This window comes from Leptinotarsa decemlineata, unplaced genomic scaffold, assembly GCF_025532065.1.
Source record: "Leptinotarsa decemlineata unplaced genomic scaffold, Ldec_3_MD MMD2_tig00000505_RagTag_RagTag, whole genome shotgun sequence".
Lineage (NCBI taxonomy): Eukaryota > Metazoa > Arthropoda > Insecta > Coleoptera > Chrysomelidae > Leptinotarsa > Leptinotarsa decemlineata.
Window position 1 is genome coordinate 14,931,340 of NW_027412549.1, and position 20,537 is coordinate 14,951,876.

Genomic DNA, 20,537 nt, shown 5'->3' on the forward strand with positions numbered 1-20,537 from the left:
AGTTGAGATATGTTGACGACACCTTCATAATATGGATCCATGGGAATACTGAACTAGACGTCTTCCTGAAACACATTAACAGCGTGAGACCTTCCATCAATTTCACAATGGAGAAGGAAATCCACATACGGCACAATATCTGAACAACGAATCCAACCACCATCAATCGACTAAAAGAGGAATCATCAAGACTCTATTAGACCGTGCTTTTGTGCTCTGTAATACGATGGAAGGTCTCGAGAAGGAACTAGACATCATCAAAAATGATCTTCAACGGAATGGCTACTCCAAAGCGATGGTAGAAAAGGCTTTGGCAAGAAGACAGCAGGAGCTTCACAAGGAAGAGAAGCCGTCACAACCAATGCTTGCACTTCCCTACATCAGAGGATTATCGGAGAGAATGAGAAGAATTGGTTCCAAGTACAACATCAGAACCTGCTTCAGATCCGGTAACACAATCCGTAGCAGCCTCACGAAAACCAGGCCACCAAACGCGGACTGCGATTCCAAGAATTGCATTTACCGGATACCCTGTGAGTGTGGTACATTGGTAAAACTAAAAGGCCATTGAATGTTCGCATTTCCGAGCACAAGAAACACACACAGCGAGGGGAAACCAGCAAATCAGGAATAGCAGAACTTGTTTGGACCCATCAACACAACATCGAGTGGTCCCAAGCTGACATCATACACAGAGAGAAACATTGGTTTGAGAGAAAATTCAAGGAAGCCGCATACATGCTGTCCAACAACGTATTCAGCCAAGCTAGCGTAGAGAAACGCAACATATGGAAACCCATCATCAAGCGAAAAATGGCCAACTCTAGCCAAACGGTCATCTCCCACTGAACCAGTGAAGCGGAAAAAATGGAAAGAGGGGATGAGTGAAAGTACTCGAACGACCCATAAATAGCCATCTCTCGGAGGAATCAGTCCAGTCATCACCCGAAGACGATTGTAGATACCAACAATCGAAACGTCGTGAACTAACGTGACTTGGAATCTCTTAACTTTTTATTATTTTTATTTTCATTTTTTCTTTATTTTCGTTCAATTGTTCGATTTTGACTTATATTTTATCTCACAATTATTTAATTTCAGGTTATTTTGCTTAATATAATTGTTATTTTCAGCTATTCATTTTTAATTCTTCTTTTTTAATTGTTTCAGGGATTTCAAATCATTTTATATAGTAGACAATGAAACTCCGAAATAGTGAAATTCATCATGAAACATTGTCAATCACCTTCAATCAATTTCTTCTATTGTGTCGTGGTCAGGGCCGGATTCAGGGTAGGGCGGGCGGGGCTACTGTCCCAGGGCCCCCAAATTAGAGGGGACCCCATAATTTCAATAAATAAAATATTCAAATTTTGACGGGTCAGCAACATCCAAGTTTTTCCTAACAAACATTTTTTTGCATTTAGACTAACATCGTATAGTAAGTAATGAGTTGAAAAGAGGCTAACACTTTAAATTTGGAGAAGTATCAGCAGTATCAATGTATAGAAACTTTTGAAACAACCTAATGATTGATAAAGATATACTATTCACTTTGGATAAACCAGCTATTATTAGTGACGATGGTTTGAATGGAAATATTTATGAAATATATTTACAGGCAGCATGGTTTACCTATAATGACAGAAATGGCAGTTGTGGTACAAAAAATGATACCAGCAGATTGTGCTGGTGTTTTGTTTACTTGTAATCCATCTACCTCAAATCCGTCACAAATGGTTATAACATCGAATTTTGGACTTGGAGAGGTAAGAACTATTGGTTGTTTCAAAAATTTTGTCCTTTTCAATGTCATGTATTATTGTAGCTCCATATCTCGAGCACCAAATTTTTATGCTGACTGAATAAATCAACTGGTGTTATGTTGGCAAAAGTGCACTGATTTATATTAAATTGAATAGGTATTCACTGAGATAAATAACAATTCGGAGTAGACTCGTAAAAACGGACAAGCTATGTGATACAACGTTATATTTTTGGGAAAGAAAGTTTTTGGCTTTCTACTACTCCATCCTGTTACAAAAAAAATGTGGAAATCTTCCAAAGAAAGAAAGGAAGTGATCGAATTTGAAAAATGTAACTATACAGTGCCGTTGTTTAATGTCCCCCTCCAATTTTTATTTTTTGAATGGGTCAACTTAAAAACTTGAAATTTGGGATAATGAAATCAATGCATGAATACTTTATTTTGAGTGAAATTGACAGATGAAACTTTCAATATGGCAACTGGACGCCATCTGGGGAAAAATGAAATAGAAAGGGGGGTCTTGTGACACATCATTTTGAAGCTCCCGACGAATACTTCACAAACCTAGAATATAATGTCAATAACTCCAACTACTACAAAATGACGGAACTTTCAATAATTGCCTGAATACATTGACATTTTACTACATAATATGAAGTAATAAGCTTGAGGTCAGAGATGCTCGAAATGGTTGCCTTGAACTTCTTGACATATGAACAGCCTATCCGATATTTCACGCCGAACATTTTCGAACACAGTAACGTCAAATATTTATTATTCTCCGCCGTATATACAATATTAAAGAAGGTTCAGTTTCGTACACCTTTTGCTTCAAATAGCCCCATAAAAAAGTCAAAAGGTATCAAATCTGGCGAGCGGGCTGGGCATTCTACAGGACCTCGACGGCCAATCCAACGACCGGTAAAAAATAGTTTCTTACTTGTCTAGTGCCAGAGGTGTCAAATCTGGCGAGCGGGCTGGTCATTCTTTAGGACCTCGAAGGTTCAACGACCAGGAAAAGTGGTCCATCTTGTTGAATTACAACAAGATGGAGCACCACCATATCGAATTCATTAGGATTCGCTTCGACGATTTCAGTGATGAAAGGGTCAACAGTAGTTTCCAGCATATTCAAATACAATTCCCCTGTTGAATTTTGATCTATAAATAGAGTTCCTACAATTTGGTTTACCAATATTCCTGCCCAAACGTTAAATTTTTCTGGATATTGGGTATGTGTTGCCCGAAAAATGTGAGGGTTGGTGTCACTCCAATAACGGCAATTTTGTCTGTGAACATTGCCGGTAAAAAAATATACATTCGTCACTAAAACAAATATTGTGGAGATAGGTAGGAAGCCTTGCAATGGTTTCCGTCATGATTTCGCAGAATTCTGTTCTTCGATCAGGGTCATCTTCAGTTAATTGGTGTATCATTTTAATTTTGTATGGGTGATACCTATTCCTCTCAAAAATCTTCACATAGTAGAAGAAGACACCTCACAAACATGCGCGACGGAATAAGTAGACTTTTCATGTTTTACTACCGCCTCACCAATTATTTGCACTTGCTGTTCTACCGGAATGGACGGATGACCTGGGGTTTTTTTGTTATGTACACTACCGGTAGTTATGAATTTGGACACAAGTTCTCTCAAATATTTTATACATATAGGACGATTCGGAAAACGTTCATTGAAAATCCTTTCGAGCCCGTGAAAGTTACGCGTCGCACTGTAAATAAAAATCGCTTCAATTTTTCCTTCCAATGGATGAGAACTGACTATTTTAGAGATTGTTAACGTGGTAACTTTTTACTAGTAAAACCGAAAACTAAATGTGAATATTCTGACTGAACTATTTTGTTCATTGTCGTACTGACATTTTTTGTCATTTTTATATACAAAAAATAACTTAACAAACCTTATTGGGTTGTTGGAATTGCCATATGGCAGATAAAAAGGAGTGTTTCCAGAAATATCGACATTAATGTGTTTGTCTTTAGGAAATTATTAAATGTTCCGCCATTGACTTGACTTCATATTCTAGGGTTGTGGAGTATTCGTCAGGAGCTTCAAAATGATGCATCACAAGACTCCCCTTTCCTTTTAATTATTTTTGCAGATGGCGCCCAGTTGCCATCTTGAGAGTTTCATCTATCAATTTCACTTTAAAATAAAGTATCCATGCATTAATTTCATTATCCCAAATTTCAATTTTTTGAGTTGATCCGTTCAAAAAATAAAAGGGGAGGCATTAAAAAAATGCACTGTATACATAGATGTATAGATCATGCAAAGAAGTAACTTTTCGACACAAATCTGAAAGAAAAAGGCTTCTTCAAACAGCTACTTCCATATAAACATTGAATTACACGAAAGAACAATTCTTTCGAATTAAATACTTTTATATGAACACTGAAATATTTTTTTCTACTCAGTTTGTATTCTAAACATTCGTTATGAAATTAAATCAGATATCATTCACAGGGTTTCTACACAATATAATAAATGAAAATAAAAATTTTACTAATTGAACACTGTCATGGTTATTATGGCAGATTGAATAAATGACAACTATAGTAAAACCAATAATGATTGAGAGTAAAGCGCGTTGTCATATCTAAATTTTACGTTACCAGTTTATAGCAGAATCAAAATATAGTAAGCAGTAGAGTTGTAGGTTGTGGCAAATTATAGATAATACACAATACTAGTACGATTAAAAGGTATTATTTATGACAAAAATCAGTAATGAGCTTGTAATGAGTAATACTTATACATTTCCTGATTACTGATCAGTTAAAATTCATTATTTTCTGTATAGTGTTAGATATTTATTACAACTAGTGGCAACGCTGTACGCAACGATATTTCTGTCTTTGTCTCTTTACCGTAACTTCCATCTCATCGTTGCAGTCCTCACTAATGTACTTGCAGCCATGAGCGTATCATTGGTTTGTGAATTATACAGCGTGAATTGTACGTTTTACAGTTAAGTTAGTTAACAATCGACGTGTTGTGATAAAAATTGGTGAAAATAATAGTGCTAATAAGTGTTTAAGCGTTACATAATTATATTTCTACGCCGTTCTCAAACTACTCAAAAAATGGGAGACATGGTCGGGCCTTCCACGTCGAAAAAGGTAAAACGGTCGGAGTCTCGGTCAGTAAGAGAAAAACAAATTGTACTGCGAGTATTTCACTGTCTTGAAAGAGATCATCAGCCACCTAAAGATGACTTTGTGCATATGTGTTGTAATTCTACGTGTGTACCTCCGAATAACCAACCGGGCATTTCTACATCATTAAGTTCCACAATTACAAAAGATAAATTAGTTGATATGTGCTCTGATTATACCGGTGTACCAAAATCATCGATTTACAAAATACTAAGAGAAGCAGAAATTCATGGGGACGTACAAATGCCAAAAACTAGTAGCGGACGAAAAAAAATCACAGTTGATAAAGAAGCCAAAACCAGTATACGCAGAACTATTCACAGTTTCTTTTTCAGAAATGAGCTGCCCACACTACAAACAGTTCTGGAGGCACTTAGCGATCATGAATTCGTCCCAAAACTGGGTAAAGAAACTTTTAGGAAATTTGTACACGAAATGAAATTTACGTACGATAAAGTTGACAGGAAAAGCATTCTCATTGAACGTCAAGAAATAAAAGCATGGAGAAGAAACTATCTAAGAAAATATGATGAATTCCGGAAACTCAAAAAAAATTGTACTTCATGGACGAAACATGGGTTAACCAAGGACATACGGTCAAAAAAGTATGGCAGGATGGTAATATAACAAGTGCACGACAAGCCTGTATTGAAGTTTGTCAGTTGGGTTAAAACAGCCATCTGGAAAAGGTAGTCGTCTGATAGTTACGCATATAGGAAGCGACAGTGGATTTTTACTAAATGGTGAATTAATATTCAAATCTAAGTAAACAGGCGACTATCATGAAGGGATGAATGCGGAGGTGTTTGAAAAATGGTTTGAAGGCATCATTCAATTTGTGGAACCTGGGTCTGTCATCGTCATGGACAATGCCCCATACCATAGTCGACATTTAGAACCATTACCGAAACAATCATGGAAAAAAGCAGCAATTCAACAATGGTTAATTAATAAGAACATCCAATATAACAAAGATAGTTTGAAGGCAGAACTACTTCAGCTAACAAAATTACACGCAGACAAATATAAAAAATTCGCGGTGGATGAAATGGCGTTAAGTCGTGGAATTACAGTTTTAAGGTTACCACCATACCACTGCGAATTAAACCCAATAGAATTAATCTGGGCCCAAGTAAAAGGATATGTGGCACGAGAAAACAGAACATTTAAATTAGTGGACGTGCAACATCACCTACAAGAAGCTATTCGAACTGTTTCTGCAGAAGACTGGAAGAAATGCATGCAGCATGTTTTAAAAGAGGAGCAAAAAATGTGGGACGTAGACAACCGTATTGAACACAATATTGAACCAATCATAATTCACTTCGATGATAGCGGTAGCAACAGTTACTCGAAAGCTTGAGAATAGTTATAAAGAGTTCACTTATCAATTGCTGCAAGTTATATATATATATATATATATATATATATATATATATATATATTGGTTATATATATATATATATATATATATATATATATATATATATATATATATATATATATATGAAAGTTATTGAGTGTCTTGATATAGAAACACAAGTTAATATCGGACATAGCACTCATGAAAGTGGCAAACCATAGACACGTGTTTCGGCTTTTGGCCCATCATCAGTATGGTGCAGCCAAGTGTAAGGATGGGTAACACTTGGTTACCAAAAGATAGAAATACAAATGCACGGAGCCACCAACAGGAACCAACCGCACATTTGTGGTTTCAGTTGATAGATCTCGTGTTCACAAGAAAACTATCAAAATCACCACGGAGGCAGCTATAGCTACCTGCGTGACATCCGGGTCCAGGAAATTATACAAATATGAAAGTTATTGAGTGTCTTGATATAGAAACACAAGTTAATATCGGACATAGCACTCATGAAAGTGGCAAACCATAGACACGTGTTTCGGGCTTTTGGCCCATCATCAGTATGGTGCAGCCAAGTGTAAGGATGGGGAACACTTGGTTACCAAAAGATAGAAATACAAATGCACGGAGCCACCAACAGGAACCAACCGCACATTTGTGGTTTCAGTTGATAGATCTCGTGTTCGGTCAACTGGGCTTACTTCCACTCTCAATCATTATTGGTTTTAGTATAATTTGACAGATTCAGCTTCAACAAAACGACCGTTTTCAATTGTCAAAGTTCGGAGGTCCCCGTTGGAAGACTCTGTAATATAAATCTTTTGTAAAGTTAACAAACAGGCCGAAGTATTGTCCAACTTATCATAATCTACTATTTACTTATTTCAGACTGTTGTATCTGGATCCAGCGATCCCGATACATTCTTTTTGAGTAGATCTTGGGATAATAAACTTTCTGTATTGGAAAAAAAAGTTGGTGCAAAAAATTCAATACTAGCGATGACGTCCAACGGATCGACGGAAATGTATACGGAAGAAAACAATAATGAAAGTTTGAGCTTGACGGATCAACAACTTTTGGAACTGGGGAAAGTTGGCGTTTTATTGGAAGGCGCATTCGGGAGTCCCAGAGACATTGAATGGGCTTATTACAAGGTACTGGTTGAATACATGAAATTTTTTTAGTGAGCGCAATCGAATAAATAATTTATATTATTAGACATACGAAATATGTTGCAGAACTTGTATATTTTTACGATTTATTTTGATATAAGAGAATACTCGGTGTGTAAAACTGTTTCAGAATAACTGTTTATATTTCTGAAACGTGGTGAATATTTCTAGAAATTATTGTTAATTATAATAATAATTAGAATAATAATTGTTCTTATTGATAGGTAAGAAAAAAAATAAAATGTATGAAATACAATTTATACAATTCACCATCATATCTATCAAAAGGCAGAATTTAATTTCTGATCTTATCACTAATGACTCAAATCAGAAGTTGCTCTTCCTATTAACCTTCGAACATAAATCTCAACAAATCATCTTGAATATTACCCAACACCAAATCGTTATTTTCACACCTCGACACGTGTTTCGATCACCAAGTGATCATCTTCGATTTGGTGTTGGGAAAAAACTCCAGTAATATTCATTACTACACCAAAGGTTCCAAACAGTAGATCACAAATCATCATGAATTATATTCGAAGATTCTAAAGACAGACATAGTATCAAAATTACGATCTACAATCACGAGATTGAATGTAGCGATGAACTTTAATGTTTGGGATTTGATATCGACTATAAATTAGGCTTTCAATCACATGTCAATTCACTAATACGTGAAGCTTATGGATTATAATAAAAATTGACAAATATTTATAATCATTGATTTATCGATAGTTCATCAACTATATATGGCGCGTTTTCGACCGGAGGCACCAGTTGACCTGAAGTGATGCTGTGACCGCGTGCTCTCCGCCCTCTATCTCGAAAACGGTTCACCGTATAAAAAATTTTTTTAAACAAAATTTGTAGAGAATTTTGTATTCTACAATATTCATAATGAATACAAATAGCAAAAAAACGATTTTTGTGACCTTTGACCTTGAAATTTAATAGTTGCTTACACCCTACCGTATGTAGGTTTTGAGACAACTTTCAGGGTGTCAATACACAAGTATCTACAGACTTACAGCTGGGTATCTCGAATTCCGAGATTGTTACCTAATTTAAGCTTAAATGACTGGATTATTATTCGAACAGCCATTTCCTCAGTCGAAACGTGAAAGTCATTTAATGCGATACTTTAATTTTTATCATATTCTACAACTGCGATATCGTCTGTGGCCTTGTCTCGATCAAATCACGTCATCAAGTATAAAGAATGTTGAGAATGCATGTACAATATTAACTTTTGGTTTCATGCATCCGACTGGAGGGCTGAAAATATTTAACAGAAAATGGTTTCAAAATAGCTAACATCGTTTATAACCCCAGAATATAGCAATAACCTCAACAGCTTGTGAAGAAGTTGACATATTGACGTGATACACATGAAAGAACTGATAGAAGTCTCATACCGGAATGAATATTCTATTCCACAGCATAAATCCAAACAGTTTGGGCGATCCTTCTATATTATCAGGCCGTTATTATCTACAATAATATCGAAGAAAATATGAAACAGCTTTCTTTATTGTCTTTCCATTGTAGATTTGAAAAAAATTGCCTGAATAAACAATAAACTTGAAGTCAAGTAACCAAAAATAGTTATTCAGAATATTTCCAGTTTATTTGTTTTTCAACAGTTTCCTGAAAAAAATCATTTTCGAAATGATATTACATTTGTATGTATCTGACTGCCAGAGTGGTCCCAGCAATATTAGAAAATACACAATCAAGTTAGAAGACGCTGCGTTGTTCAGTATTTGTTTGGCAGACATTAATAGCGAACGTTTTCGGTGAATTTGTGAAAATGGAGAAAATTGGTCATCTTTATGTCATGCGAAAGGCCTAAGCCCAACCAACATTTATCTTGTGGTTTGATTCTTGAGGATGTTCGTATATTGCAGATGTTTTGTCCAAACAGACGTGTTCACGCATTCTTATTTCAAAATTTCTACCGGTTTGGCCTGTGCGAATGTTCTGCAGTATATACAAAACCGAAGAACCTACTACTCTATAATTTTCATTTATAAACTAGTGAATAATCTGATTGACTGTCCCGAAGTACTCTCTCACTTCAACTTTCATGTTCCACGAATCAATTCTAGAAATGAACCAAATTCTAGAACAAACATATTACTCAAGTCACCAGTTATTGCAATGAGCAAACTTCACAGTCAACTCTGTGAAAATCTCGACATTTATTATGAACCTATTGGTCAAGTTAAGAACCACGTTAAGAAACTTTTACACTCTAGTCAAAATACATGAGCCCAAATTGAAAGTTATTCTACCATGTGAGCTTATTACTACTACTGTATTACTGCTGAATTATGTTTTTTTTGTAATACACCTGAACTATATTTTTACTTGTTAGCTCTATATCTCTATATATTTTTTCAATTACTCTCCTAGCTTGCTGCACACAAGTGTTCCACCTAATTTTTTGCCTAACTCTCCTAAATGTTTAATTTATTTTATTTTTTGTTTACTCGCTTCAGGTGTTTCTAGTTGATAAATTAGTATTGTATTCATGTACAGTGCTTTTCAGATAAAAGTATCCACCTTTAATAACTTTTGTAATACTGGTATTTAGGAAAAATCCAAAAACACGTCAATTTATGTTGGAAGGGGCAAGCATTATGGCTTATTTAAACTTACTGGAAAAGCCACCCCTTCACTCCTAGCATCATCCCTTTTTTTAAATTACTTCTCATATTTTTTATGTAAAATTTAGATACTCCTCTTTGAGCTGATTTCAAAAATGTATAATACTTGTAGGTTGAAGTGGTTAGTTTATGAGATAAACAATTTTTCTTTTAATAGCACAAATTTTACTTATTTTTTACTTTCACCTTATTTGCCTGTAATAAAATGGGTTGTACAACAGTTCAAACTCTTTAATCTTTTTAACTGTGCTATTTATTATGAAGTTACAATAAGTGTTCAAAATGAGTACCATTCACTTCCATACAATGGTATAATTTATTTTGAAATGCCTCTCTGACATTGCTTAATACGGCTGGATTTAATTGTCGACATTCATTTTCTATCCTCTCTCGTGAATCATCCAGAGATTCTGGTTGGGTAGCATAAACTTTTGTTTTTAAATACCCCCATAAAAAGAAGTCTAGGGGTGTTAAATCCGGTGACCTAGGTGGCCACTCCATCATCTGCCCTCTTCTACCTATCCAACGAGCGGGGAATGTTTCGTTTAAAAATTGTCGGACAGGCATAGCATAGTGTGGGAGAGCTCCGTCTTGTTGAAATACCAGTAAATCTTCGGAAAGGTTATCATCATTTTCTATTATTGTTGTAATACGTGGGTCAACCCCTTCCCTGAGTAACTCAAGATATGATTCACCATTTAAATTTCCGTTGATGAAGGAAGGTCCGACAATGTGGTCACCTAGGATACTACACCAAACGTTTAACTTTTGGGGATGTTGTGTATGGAATTCACGCATAATATGTGGATCACTTTCAGCCCAATATCTACAATTATGCCTATTTACTAAGCCATTTAATGAAAATGAGCATTCATCAGAAAAGCAAATATTGTTTAACAATTGTGGATTGTTATTGATAAATTGCGTCATTGATTCGCAAAACTCTAGACGACGATCAAAATCATCTTCATTCAACTCGTGCACCAACTTAACTTTGTATGGGTGGTACTTGAATTTATGTAGAACTCGGAAAACTGTAGAAGATGAAACACCGATCGCTCTACTTATTGTTGACAACGATTGGGGTTGTTGAGCCTCTAAGCTGACGTGACCTAAAATTGCCACTTGGATTGCTTCGTTATTTACGAGTCCCTCTCGCTTATGCACTTTATTGCAAGCAGACCCTGTTGCAATAAAGTTGAATTACATACTTATGAGTTGCATGTCTTACGTCATGTAATTCGTTAAATATTCTAGCAGCAGCTCTTGCACAATTATTATTTTGGTAGTATAAACCTACAATTTCAATTCTTTCTTGCAAAGAGTAAACCATTCCAGCGAAACAAAATAAATAATGTATCAAAGTACACTATCAATAGTGACTACAAATTCTAGTTGACAATGTCAAACTTTAATAAAAAGTAGAGTTTTTTGTTGTTTGCATTTTTGAAGTAGAATAAATAGCACAGTTAAACAGATTAAAGAGTTTGAACTGTTGTACAACCCATTTTAGTACAGGCAAATAAGGTGAATGTAAAAAATAAGTAAAATTTGTGCTTTTAAAAGAAAAATTGTTTATCTCATAAACTAACCACTTTAACCTACAAGTATTATACATTTTTGAAATCAGCTCAAAGAGTAGTATCCAAATTTTACATAGAGAATATGAGAAGTGATTTAAAAAAAAAGGGATGATGCTAGGGGTGAGGGGATGGCTTTTCCAGTAAGTTCAAATAAGCCATAATGCTTGCCCCCTCCAACATAAATTGACGTGTTTTTGGATTTTTCCTAAATACCAGTATTACAAAAGTTATTGAAGGTGGATACTTTTATCTGAAAAGCACTGTATATGTGTATGTATGTATAAATGTATATGTATTGTGTGTATATAGGCAGATATAAACTGTAACATGCTTGTTAATAATATCAATAGGTGTTGTTATTGGGATTTATTCCTGTTTAGACATTAAACAATTTTTTTTTAATTCATGATTCTTGATTTTGCAGGACAAACTGTATTTACTGCAATCACGTCCGATCACGACCCTGAACACATGGACTGATTTCGAGCTCGATCACGAAATGGATACTCCTCTGGTATCGGAAAAGACAGTATCCACTGTGGGCAATACAAAAGAAGTGATTCCCAGAGCAGCAACAGTGCTATCACAAACGAGCTGCTTACTGTGTATCAATAAGGCCATGCAACTTTATTCACAAAAAAATACCGACCCAATATCACAAATGGGTGTTTTGACATTCCAGCATAACATCATGGTAGATGTCGCACTGGTAAGAGAAATTCAATTATACGAACCATTCGTCCTTTAGTTATTGAAAGTTCTAAAATCTCTTCCACTTTCTCTGTTCACTTTCACATGAAGATCACATTTAACATTATTTACTCCATTTCCTGTTTTTACTGAACACAATTTAGTCTCTTCACAGAAATGTTTCCAAAGAGATACAAATGAGTTCCAAAATTTTGGATCTAGCTGTGTTTGGCCATTCCGTCCTGGATGAAAAAATGAATGAGATGTTCGTAAATAAACTTGGAGTCACCTCTGCTTTGGATGCCATTATGGAGTTTTTCCGAATATTCAATTCTGCCAGAAAAATGAAAGAGACTCTAGCCGAAGCTAAGCAGTTGGTGAACAATTTGAATCTAGATTACAAAGAGAACGAGCCACCTTCGTCAATATTCAGGAGAATTGATGATGCTCTTGAGGATGTTTCCAGAGTATCGATTTGTCACTGTAAAACCACTTCTGTGTCAGTTCTTTATCAAGTGATTGTAATGAATATTCTGTTGGGAAGAGAAAAAGGTAAGAACAGTCGTTTTTACGTGTTTCTCTTTCCTTATTAATAATTTTTGTGTAGTGGTTCAGTTCTAGCTGTGATTTCTGGTACTGCTATCGGTTTGTCAAAGTTGAGGGCACTTTTGATAGCTTGCTTACAAAAAAGAAAGTGCGTTAGAAGCAATAAACAAGAATTCAGGCATATCTTCATGTCATATGGGTAAATTATGAACAATTGAATCATTTTCGAGAAATGCTTTCATAAAAAAATCCAAGGTATTTTTTACTCGCTTTATATTAGCTTCACCTGTATGTATGTATGCATATTTGTTTGCTTGTAACTCCCAAGCTCGGGATCTGAAATTGACAGATTTATCGACATTATTATTGCTTGATCTATTCGCGGGCAGATGGCGCTGTACGTACAGTCCTTGATAAGTTGTTCAGAAAGTTTTGAACGAAACGGAAGATACGTTTTAAAATCTAATTCGATTATTTGAAAGCAAACCAGAATATGGATTTCAACAATAAAAACTTTATCGTAAATTGTACACCTAAAAAATTCAGTTACTTGAATATTTCAAAAAATCTAAAAATTAGAATTAAGGTGCTTGACATACATATCAAATCAAAAGATTAATATGAAAAATAAAATTATTCACTGATTAATAATATTAACATTTTTAATGAAACTTCAAATCAAAACGTCAAGACTGATTTTTTTTTAATTATTACTCCAACCGCCCTCTGTTGGAGACTTACTATACTACCTGCATCTCAGTATTGCTATAGAATTTAGGACCTCAAACTTTATTATGTTGTTTGAGAGGAATTTTACATTCATACGCCGTCTGTTGAAGATTTATAATACTAGTGACTAGAACTTGAAAAATAAAATATTTTTGACAATAAATTGGACTTTTTTCACAATAATACTAGTATTTTTTGTTCGTTATTGTTTTAAGCTTGTTTAAAAAAAAATTACTTTTTAGTTAGTTTTAGTTTGGTTCAGTTTAGTTAGTTTAGTTCTTTAAAAGTGTGTTTTTTAGTTTTTAAAACTATATTTTTTTACTTTTTAGTTTAATATGCTATAAAAGCGTGTTTTTTAGTTTTTTCAAACTATATTCATTCAACCATGGATTGTAAACTTTGACTGACCCTCTATACTTTCTGCTTATGAGAAGATGAGTTAGGTTAGGTTAGGTAAGGTTCAAAGTGACTGGGTCTATTTGACCTTCCACGGCAACCCGCAAGAGTTGCCGTGGAACTAAACCGTGGAAATAAACCCAGATTCTAGTCTCTCTCTCCAGAAAAATGTGGAGAGGAGGTAGATCTAGAAGGACTAGTACTCCGGCCATCGTTAAATCTTTTTTTTAATTTCAGAATTGACTGTGGAACATTCAACTGATTTTGCATTGATTCTGTCCTCTTGTGAAGATGTAGTATCTGCGGAGGTTCCCAAAAGACTTGAAGAAATGGTTGAAACGATCAAGAATCAGTCACACAGCAATGAATTCTGTGAATTGAAACCAGAACAAGGCCTCGACTGGTTGGAAAATAACTGTCCTGAAGCAAAGAAATTATTCGATATTTTTCTGCAAGAACATGGTCATAGAAGTGCAGGAGAGGTGATTTTACATTTCAATAAAGTAGAATAGAAAAGAGTAGTGTAGAGTATAAAAAAGGCAGAGTAGAGTAGTATAGAGTGGACTTGAACAGAATATGATGAAGTAAAATAGGGTCGTGTAGAATACAGGGTGTGACGAAAAGGTAGGTCATATATTCTGGGATCAAAAATAACTAGATTGGATATAACCTACGATAATGAAAATGTGCACACAAGATAAATGACGATTTTTCCAATATTTTTTTGAACTGATTAACATTTTGTAATGAAAATGGATCCACAGCTGTTTTTCGTAAGAGCATCTTTTTTATATAAACCCCTTTAAAAATTATAAGGGGACATTGAACCCCTGGTTGTGACACAATTGGTTTATTGCATAATTTTTGAAATATTTCTGCCATTCATCAATTTTTCGAAAAGCCAGTTTTTATCGAGATGCGGCAAAAATTTTGAGTAACAAAATTTAGGTTAGAATTAACTGGGTATTCAGTTATTTTCAGGTACAAAACATACTGGGTGGGTCCTCAAAAACTTGACATGGAGGTTTTGGGTACTAATCTTACAAATCCGAAAAAACGCTAAGACAAGTCAATTTTTATTGGGGGGTAGACAGTTTTTTCCCCATTTACAGAGTCGTCACTTCAACCCCGGAGCAGAGGGGTGAACAACCCTTAGAACATCGTTTGAAACATCTTGGAATTCTCTAAACAATGGTGTACATTTTCTTAAATTTGGACGTATTTAAAAAAAAATCTTTCCGATAATCAACTTTTTCAATATTGTTAATAGCAACAAATTGTTGTATGCCACTGCTCAGTTGAAATGTATTTGGAACCCTTTCATTTGTTTCTTACGCTACTTTTTTGTTAATTTTTCAGTTCTTCTCTGATAAGAGGACTATTGCAATTGAGAAATGGTTAAAAATGCTGTTTCTATTTCTCATTTTTATGTTAAAAGTGATATCTACATTATTACTAGTAGTGAGTACCATAAAGAATTGCTAAAGAAACAATGGTTTACCCAACTGCCGAGAGGGTTGAGTTGATTGAACTGTACTATGGAAATAGACGTTGTGCTGCGAGAGCCGCTGAACTGTTCAATCAATATAATGGGAAAAATATGTTGCGACAGTATGTTTTCGATTTAATTGCAAAATTTCGCGCAACTGGATCTGTAGCGAATAAAAAACGGCAATTCGAACCACCAGTAACAAATGAGGCGACACGAGTGGCCATTCTTGGGCTTGACCATACTTTGAGCACAAGAAAGTTAGCATTTATTTTCGGGGTGTCACGAACTAGCATTCGGCGTATTTCAAAAACCCACAAAATGCATACTTATAAGATTAAATTAACGCAATAACTGAATGAAGACGATTTCGATCAACGCTTGCAATTTTTCGAGTTAGTTAGTGAACGAGCGGTGGAAAATTCACATTTTGTTTTCAACATTTGCTTCAGTGATGAATGTTATTTTTTTCTAAATGGCACAGTTAATCGCCATAATTGTCGCTATTAGGCTGATTCAAATCCTCATATTTTTTATGAAGAGCATACTCAACGTCCACAAAAATTAAATGTATGGGCTGGAATTTTTGGTGACCGTATTGTTGGCCCATTGTTTTGAGAAGGCAATTCAACCGCACAAATGTATCTGGAGCTTCTGGAAGAAACTATCAATCCCCTTCTCACTGATATTATCGAAAATGACCACAATTATCGGGAGGACCTGTTAATATTTTAACAAGATGGGGCTCCTCCGCACTATGCTCTGCTCTGTATTTAGATCAGACTTTTCCGGAACACTGGATTGGGAGGCGGGACACTATCGAATGGCCACCACGATCATCAGACCTTTCGCCGTTAGATTTCTTTCTGTGGGGTCATTTGAAAAGCAGAAAACGGTTTTGTAAGAAATAAATCTATTGAGTCAAACTTGTTAACTTACACTCACAAAGTATATGAGGCACTTAAAAACAAATCTCAATTGGATACTATCTATACAGACTTCCAAAAATACTTTCAAATTGTTCAAAAGCTATTTGGAAAACAGAGATTCTCTTGTAAAATATCATGGTTCACATTCAAGAAAATTTGAAGTTACCTCTGGAGTCCCACAGGGATCAAATTTAGGTCCCTTATTTTTGTTCTTTTTATAAATGATTTGCCAGCAGTGCTGGAATTCTTAGAATGCCTAATGTTTGCTGATGACCTAAAAATGTATAAACAAGTACAAACAGTGAGGGATTGTGTAATGCTACAAAAAGATCTATAAGTGGAGTTGTGAAAATAAATTATTTTTCAATATTGATAAATGTTCAGTAATGTCGGTTACGCGCAAAAGAGACCTTATTCTCTTCAGTTATGAACTGAATAGGGCCCTCTTGAAAGGAATACAAAAATAAAAGACTTAGGGATTACATATAATAATACATTATGTTAGGGTTTATTATCAGGCAAACTAGAAATTTCAGCAATATACATTCAATCACATTGGTTAGAAGTAAATTGGAATTCGGATCAAATATATGGTTTGGCGACTATAACTCCACATTATATGAAAAACTTCAGAATAAATTTTTAAGATATCTTTACTTCAAAAAATATCACGTATGGCCAGACTACCGTTTAGTGAGAACATCTCATTTGAGAGATGAATTCAGGATACTTTCTTTGCAAAATAGGCGCAAAATATGTGTAATATAATTTCTTTAACGGCTTCTTAATAATAAACTTAACTCACCTCATATATTATCGTCAATTAATTTTCACGTTCCAGCCAGAAGGACAAGATCAAATACAATGTTTTATATTCAAAATTTCTACTCCATAGGTGCCCCACTTACAGGTATGTTGCGTCTCGCAAATGAACTGAATGTAATAATTGATATAGATTGGACAGATTCTCTAACAAATTTAAGGAAAACAATCATTATACAGCTAGTGGCAATGTCTTTGTAGGATCATCACACTTATTAATCGACCCCGAAATAAATGAATAAATAAACTCTAAATTTATTATGGTTCGTCCAAATTAAAAAAATATATACACCATTGTTTAGAGAATTCCAAGATCTTTCAAACGATGTACGACTCGCCCCCAGTTCCCTATTAAAATTCCAAGGGTTGTTTACCCCTCTGAGTTGAAGTGACGACGCTGTGAATAGGGAAAAAACTGTCCCCCTCCCATCGCTGTCTGAGCGTTTTTGCAAGATTAGTACCCAAAACCTCAATGTCAAGGTTTCGATGGCCCACCCTGGATGTATAAATTTACGGTATTTCCTAAAATGCATGTTCAAAATGGATTCCATTTTCCTGAATATATTCGGCACCGTTTTACAAAGGAAAACTGAATTTTTTGAAAATAGCTTTGCACTTTCAATGATTCGATACCTCAGTTGTTGTTCGTCAATTATTTCAACAGAATACATCCCAGAATCAAATGTCAATACGGTTAAGCTCTGGACTTCTGGCTGGCCAAGAAATAGGTGCATCAGCCAGCCCCTTGCTGGCTGATGCACCTATTTCTTGGCCAGCACCCTTGCACCCTTGCAATCCAACGTGCAGGGAACAGACCGAAAATATATTCCCTAAATTCGTTATCAAATACCACATATTATGCCTCATTCCTAAATTTACCTCTTCCAAGTATTCTGGCGAATCATTTTGTAAGAACTATAAGTAATTTGCACCATTTGGATTATTTGTAAGGAACACTGGTTCTATTGAATTATTATTCAAAATACCTGCCGAAACATTGACTTTGAGTCTTTCGGCGGTGAGTCATTTTTTTGTGCGTTATGGTGATTCGTAATGCCACATATATTGAAGGGTCCTTCATTTTCAAATGAAATATGAATAATGAAATTGATATTTCGATTGTTTTCAATTGAGAACCAGTCGCAAAATACTATTCTTTTGAGAGAATCTTCATCTAGTAATTCTTGGACGGTTGTTAAGTGATAGTAATGAAGCTAGTGTCCTTCAATCTTCTCTAACATGAGAAATCTTTCTCTCTTTTCTCTCTCTCAATTTCACTGTATTCTAAAGAACGCAGCAACGGAATTCAGAAACCTTTTCCTACATTTGACAAACTGTCAGTTATATCTAACCTATATCGAGTTATTTTTGACCCCAGAATATGTTATGAACTATCTTTCTGTTGCACCCTGTATGGTAGACAAAATTTTTTAACCAGATGCATGTTTATAGCAAGCCACGAAGTGAATTGATCATTGAATGTATGAGCGAATGCACAAGTTTTCAGCAATGTTGAATATTATGAATCAATTTGCAGTTTGAAGTTAATGAAGAATCTTGGGCAGAAAATCCATCGAAGGTCATATCCATGATTCAGGCTAATATAAAACACGAGAGAAACACGAAAAAGGAAAGGATTCTTCCACTAGATGTTATTAAAAATTTGGCTTCACCAAAAAGTGAAATCACAAGGTAATCCGCGAATAAACTTGTAATTCTATGTATAGTTAAAAAAAATTGTGACAGCCTATACTCGTATGGGAAATTTGATTCCGCTTGAATCCGAATGAACCGGTTTTTTCTTGAGAAAGAACTTCAAGGGATTATTGATGATTATATTCCATTTTTTGTTTCAGGAAACTTCTCCTAATTCCAATAAAGAAAATGAGAGTTGCAGTAGGTATTCGAGAACAAACGAAATCAGAGATGGTTCGGGCTTTCGACAAAATCCGACAAGCCTACAGACATCTGAGTCAAGAAATGGTATCCCACGGTCTACTTCCATCAAAGGATTTGATATATCATCTAACTCATAAAGAAATCGGTCAAATCATTCACAGTCGAAACCCTGTTTTAATCAACAAGTAAGTTAGTTGGTTCAGTTAAAAATGATCAATACGGTTACACAACCACCACATTCAGGTAGTGGTGGAAGGGGTCCGGATACCACAACGGCACCAATAAACATGCTGATCACCCCAATAGCTTTGAATTGCTCATATTGGTGGTATATTTGTGCCCTTATCGAGCTAAACTAAAGTCCAAAAGGAAGAGATAATATCTTTCGAATGTACCCACACTTCTTTTCGTGGTTCCAATGTAGACCGACCCGCAGCTACAATGGATCCGGTATACCCCGGGTATTGTTATAGGTCTCTGGGGTCCTTAGCTAACCTTAGACTTTCTCTGATAGCTTTCGTTGGACTTAATATTGATTTCACGTTGGGTTTCCCTGAAATTCTCTCAAACCGGTCTGTTAAATTTTTAACATAGAGAAGGAAACCTCCCTTGAAAGCCTAGCTGGGGTTCTCTCTCCTGGGTCATATGGCCCGCTCTAATTCTCCTCCGCTGTACCCATTCCTTTTAAAAGCATTCTTTAGGTGATTGAGTTCCTTAGGAAGACTATCAATGCGTCGGGCCCTCTCAACCAACGATTTAATTACCCCTTCCTTCTGTTGTGTCTGGTGGTTAGAGTTTTTGATCAGGTATCTGTATCTGTGTGTTGGTTTGTTGTACACTCTGTAGCCCAATGAATCATGTTCTAGAATCCTTTGGGTTTCTCGTTCCATCATGAATTGAATTTTTGGATATACACATAGGAAGAAATTTCTATCAGCTCGGTATATTCCAGCTCCCAATTGTAATAGTCCTCTTATCAGACAAGAACTAAAAAATTAACAAAAAAGTAGCGTAAGAAACAAATGAAAGAGTTCCAAATACATTTCAACTGAGCAGTGGCGTACAACAAATTGTTGCTATTACCAATATTGAAAATGTCAATTATCAGAAAGAACTCTTTCAAATGCGTTCAAATTCAAAAAAATGTACACCATTGTTCAGAGAATTCCAAGATGTTTCAAACGATATGCGACTCGCCCCCTATTCCCTATTAAAATTCCAAGGGTTGTTCACCCTTCTGCTCTGGGGTTGAAGTGACGACGCTGTAAATGGGCTCTCAATAAAAAAGGTTCTAT

At 35.3% G+C, this 20,537-nt stretch overlaps 2 protein-coding genes across 5 annotated transcripts in view; one reads left to right on the top strand and one right to left on the bottom strand.

The window, feature by feature from the left end:
* Window positions 1-20,537, bottom strand: part of LOC111514684 (D-2-hydroxyglutaric acid dehydrogenase) — a 183,898-nt gene that overhangs the window by 85,052 nt on the left and 78,309 nt on the right. The gene's annotated exons all lie outside the window — the stretch shown is intronic.
* The window catches only part of LOC111511504 (rifampicin phosphotransferase), a 46,579-nt gene that overhangs the window by 17,804 nt on the left and 8,238 nt on the right, over window positions 1-20,537 (top strand). For all 3 annotated transcript variants that reach the window (XR_012465191.1, XM_074174047.1, XM_074174048.1), the window contains 7 exons: window positions 1,622-1,769; window positions 7,203-7,469; window positions 12,167-12,451; window positions 12,597-12,984; window positions 14,341-14,585; window positions 18,881-19,035; window positions 19,200-19,427. Coding sequence is in view for 2 of the 3 variants with exons in the window: in XM_074174047.1 (XP_074030148.1) it covers window positions 1,622-1,769; window positions 7,203-7,469; window positions 12,167-12,451; window positions 12,597-12,984; window positions 14,341-14,585; window positions 18,881-19,035; window positions 19,200-19,427 (1,716 nt within the window). In the remaining variant the exon portion in view is untranslated. The remainder of the gene's footprint in view (window positions 1-1,621; window positions 1,770-7,202; window positions 7,470-12,166; window positions 12,452-12,596; window positions 12,985-14,340; window positions 14,586-18,880; window positions 19,036-19,199; window positions 19,428-20,537) is intronic.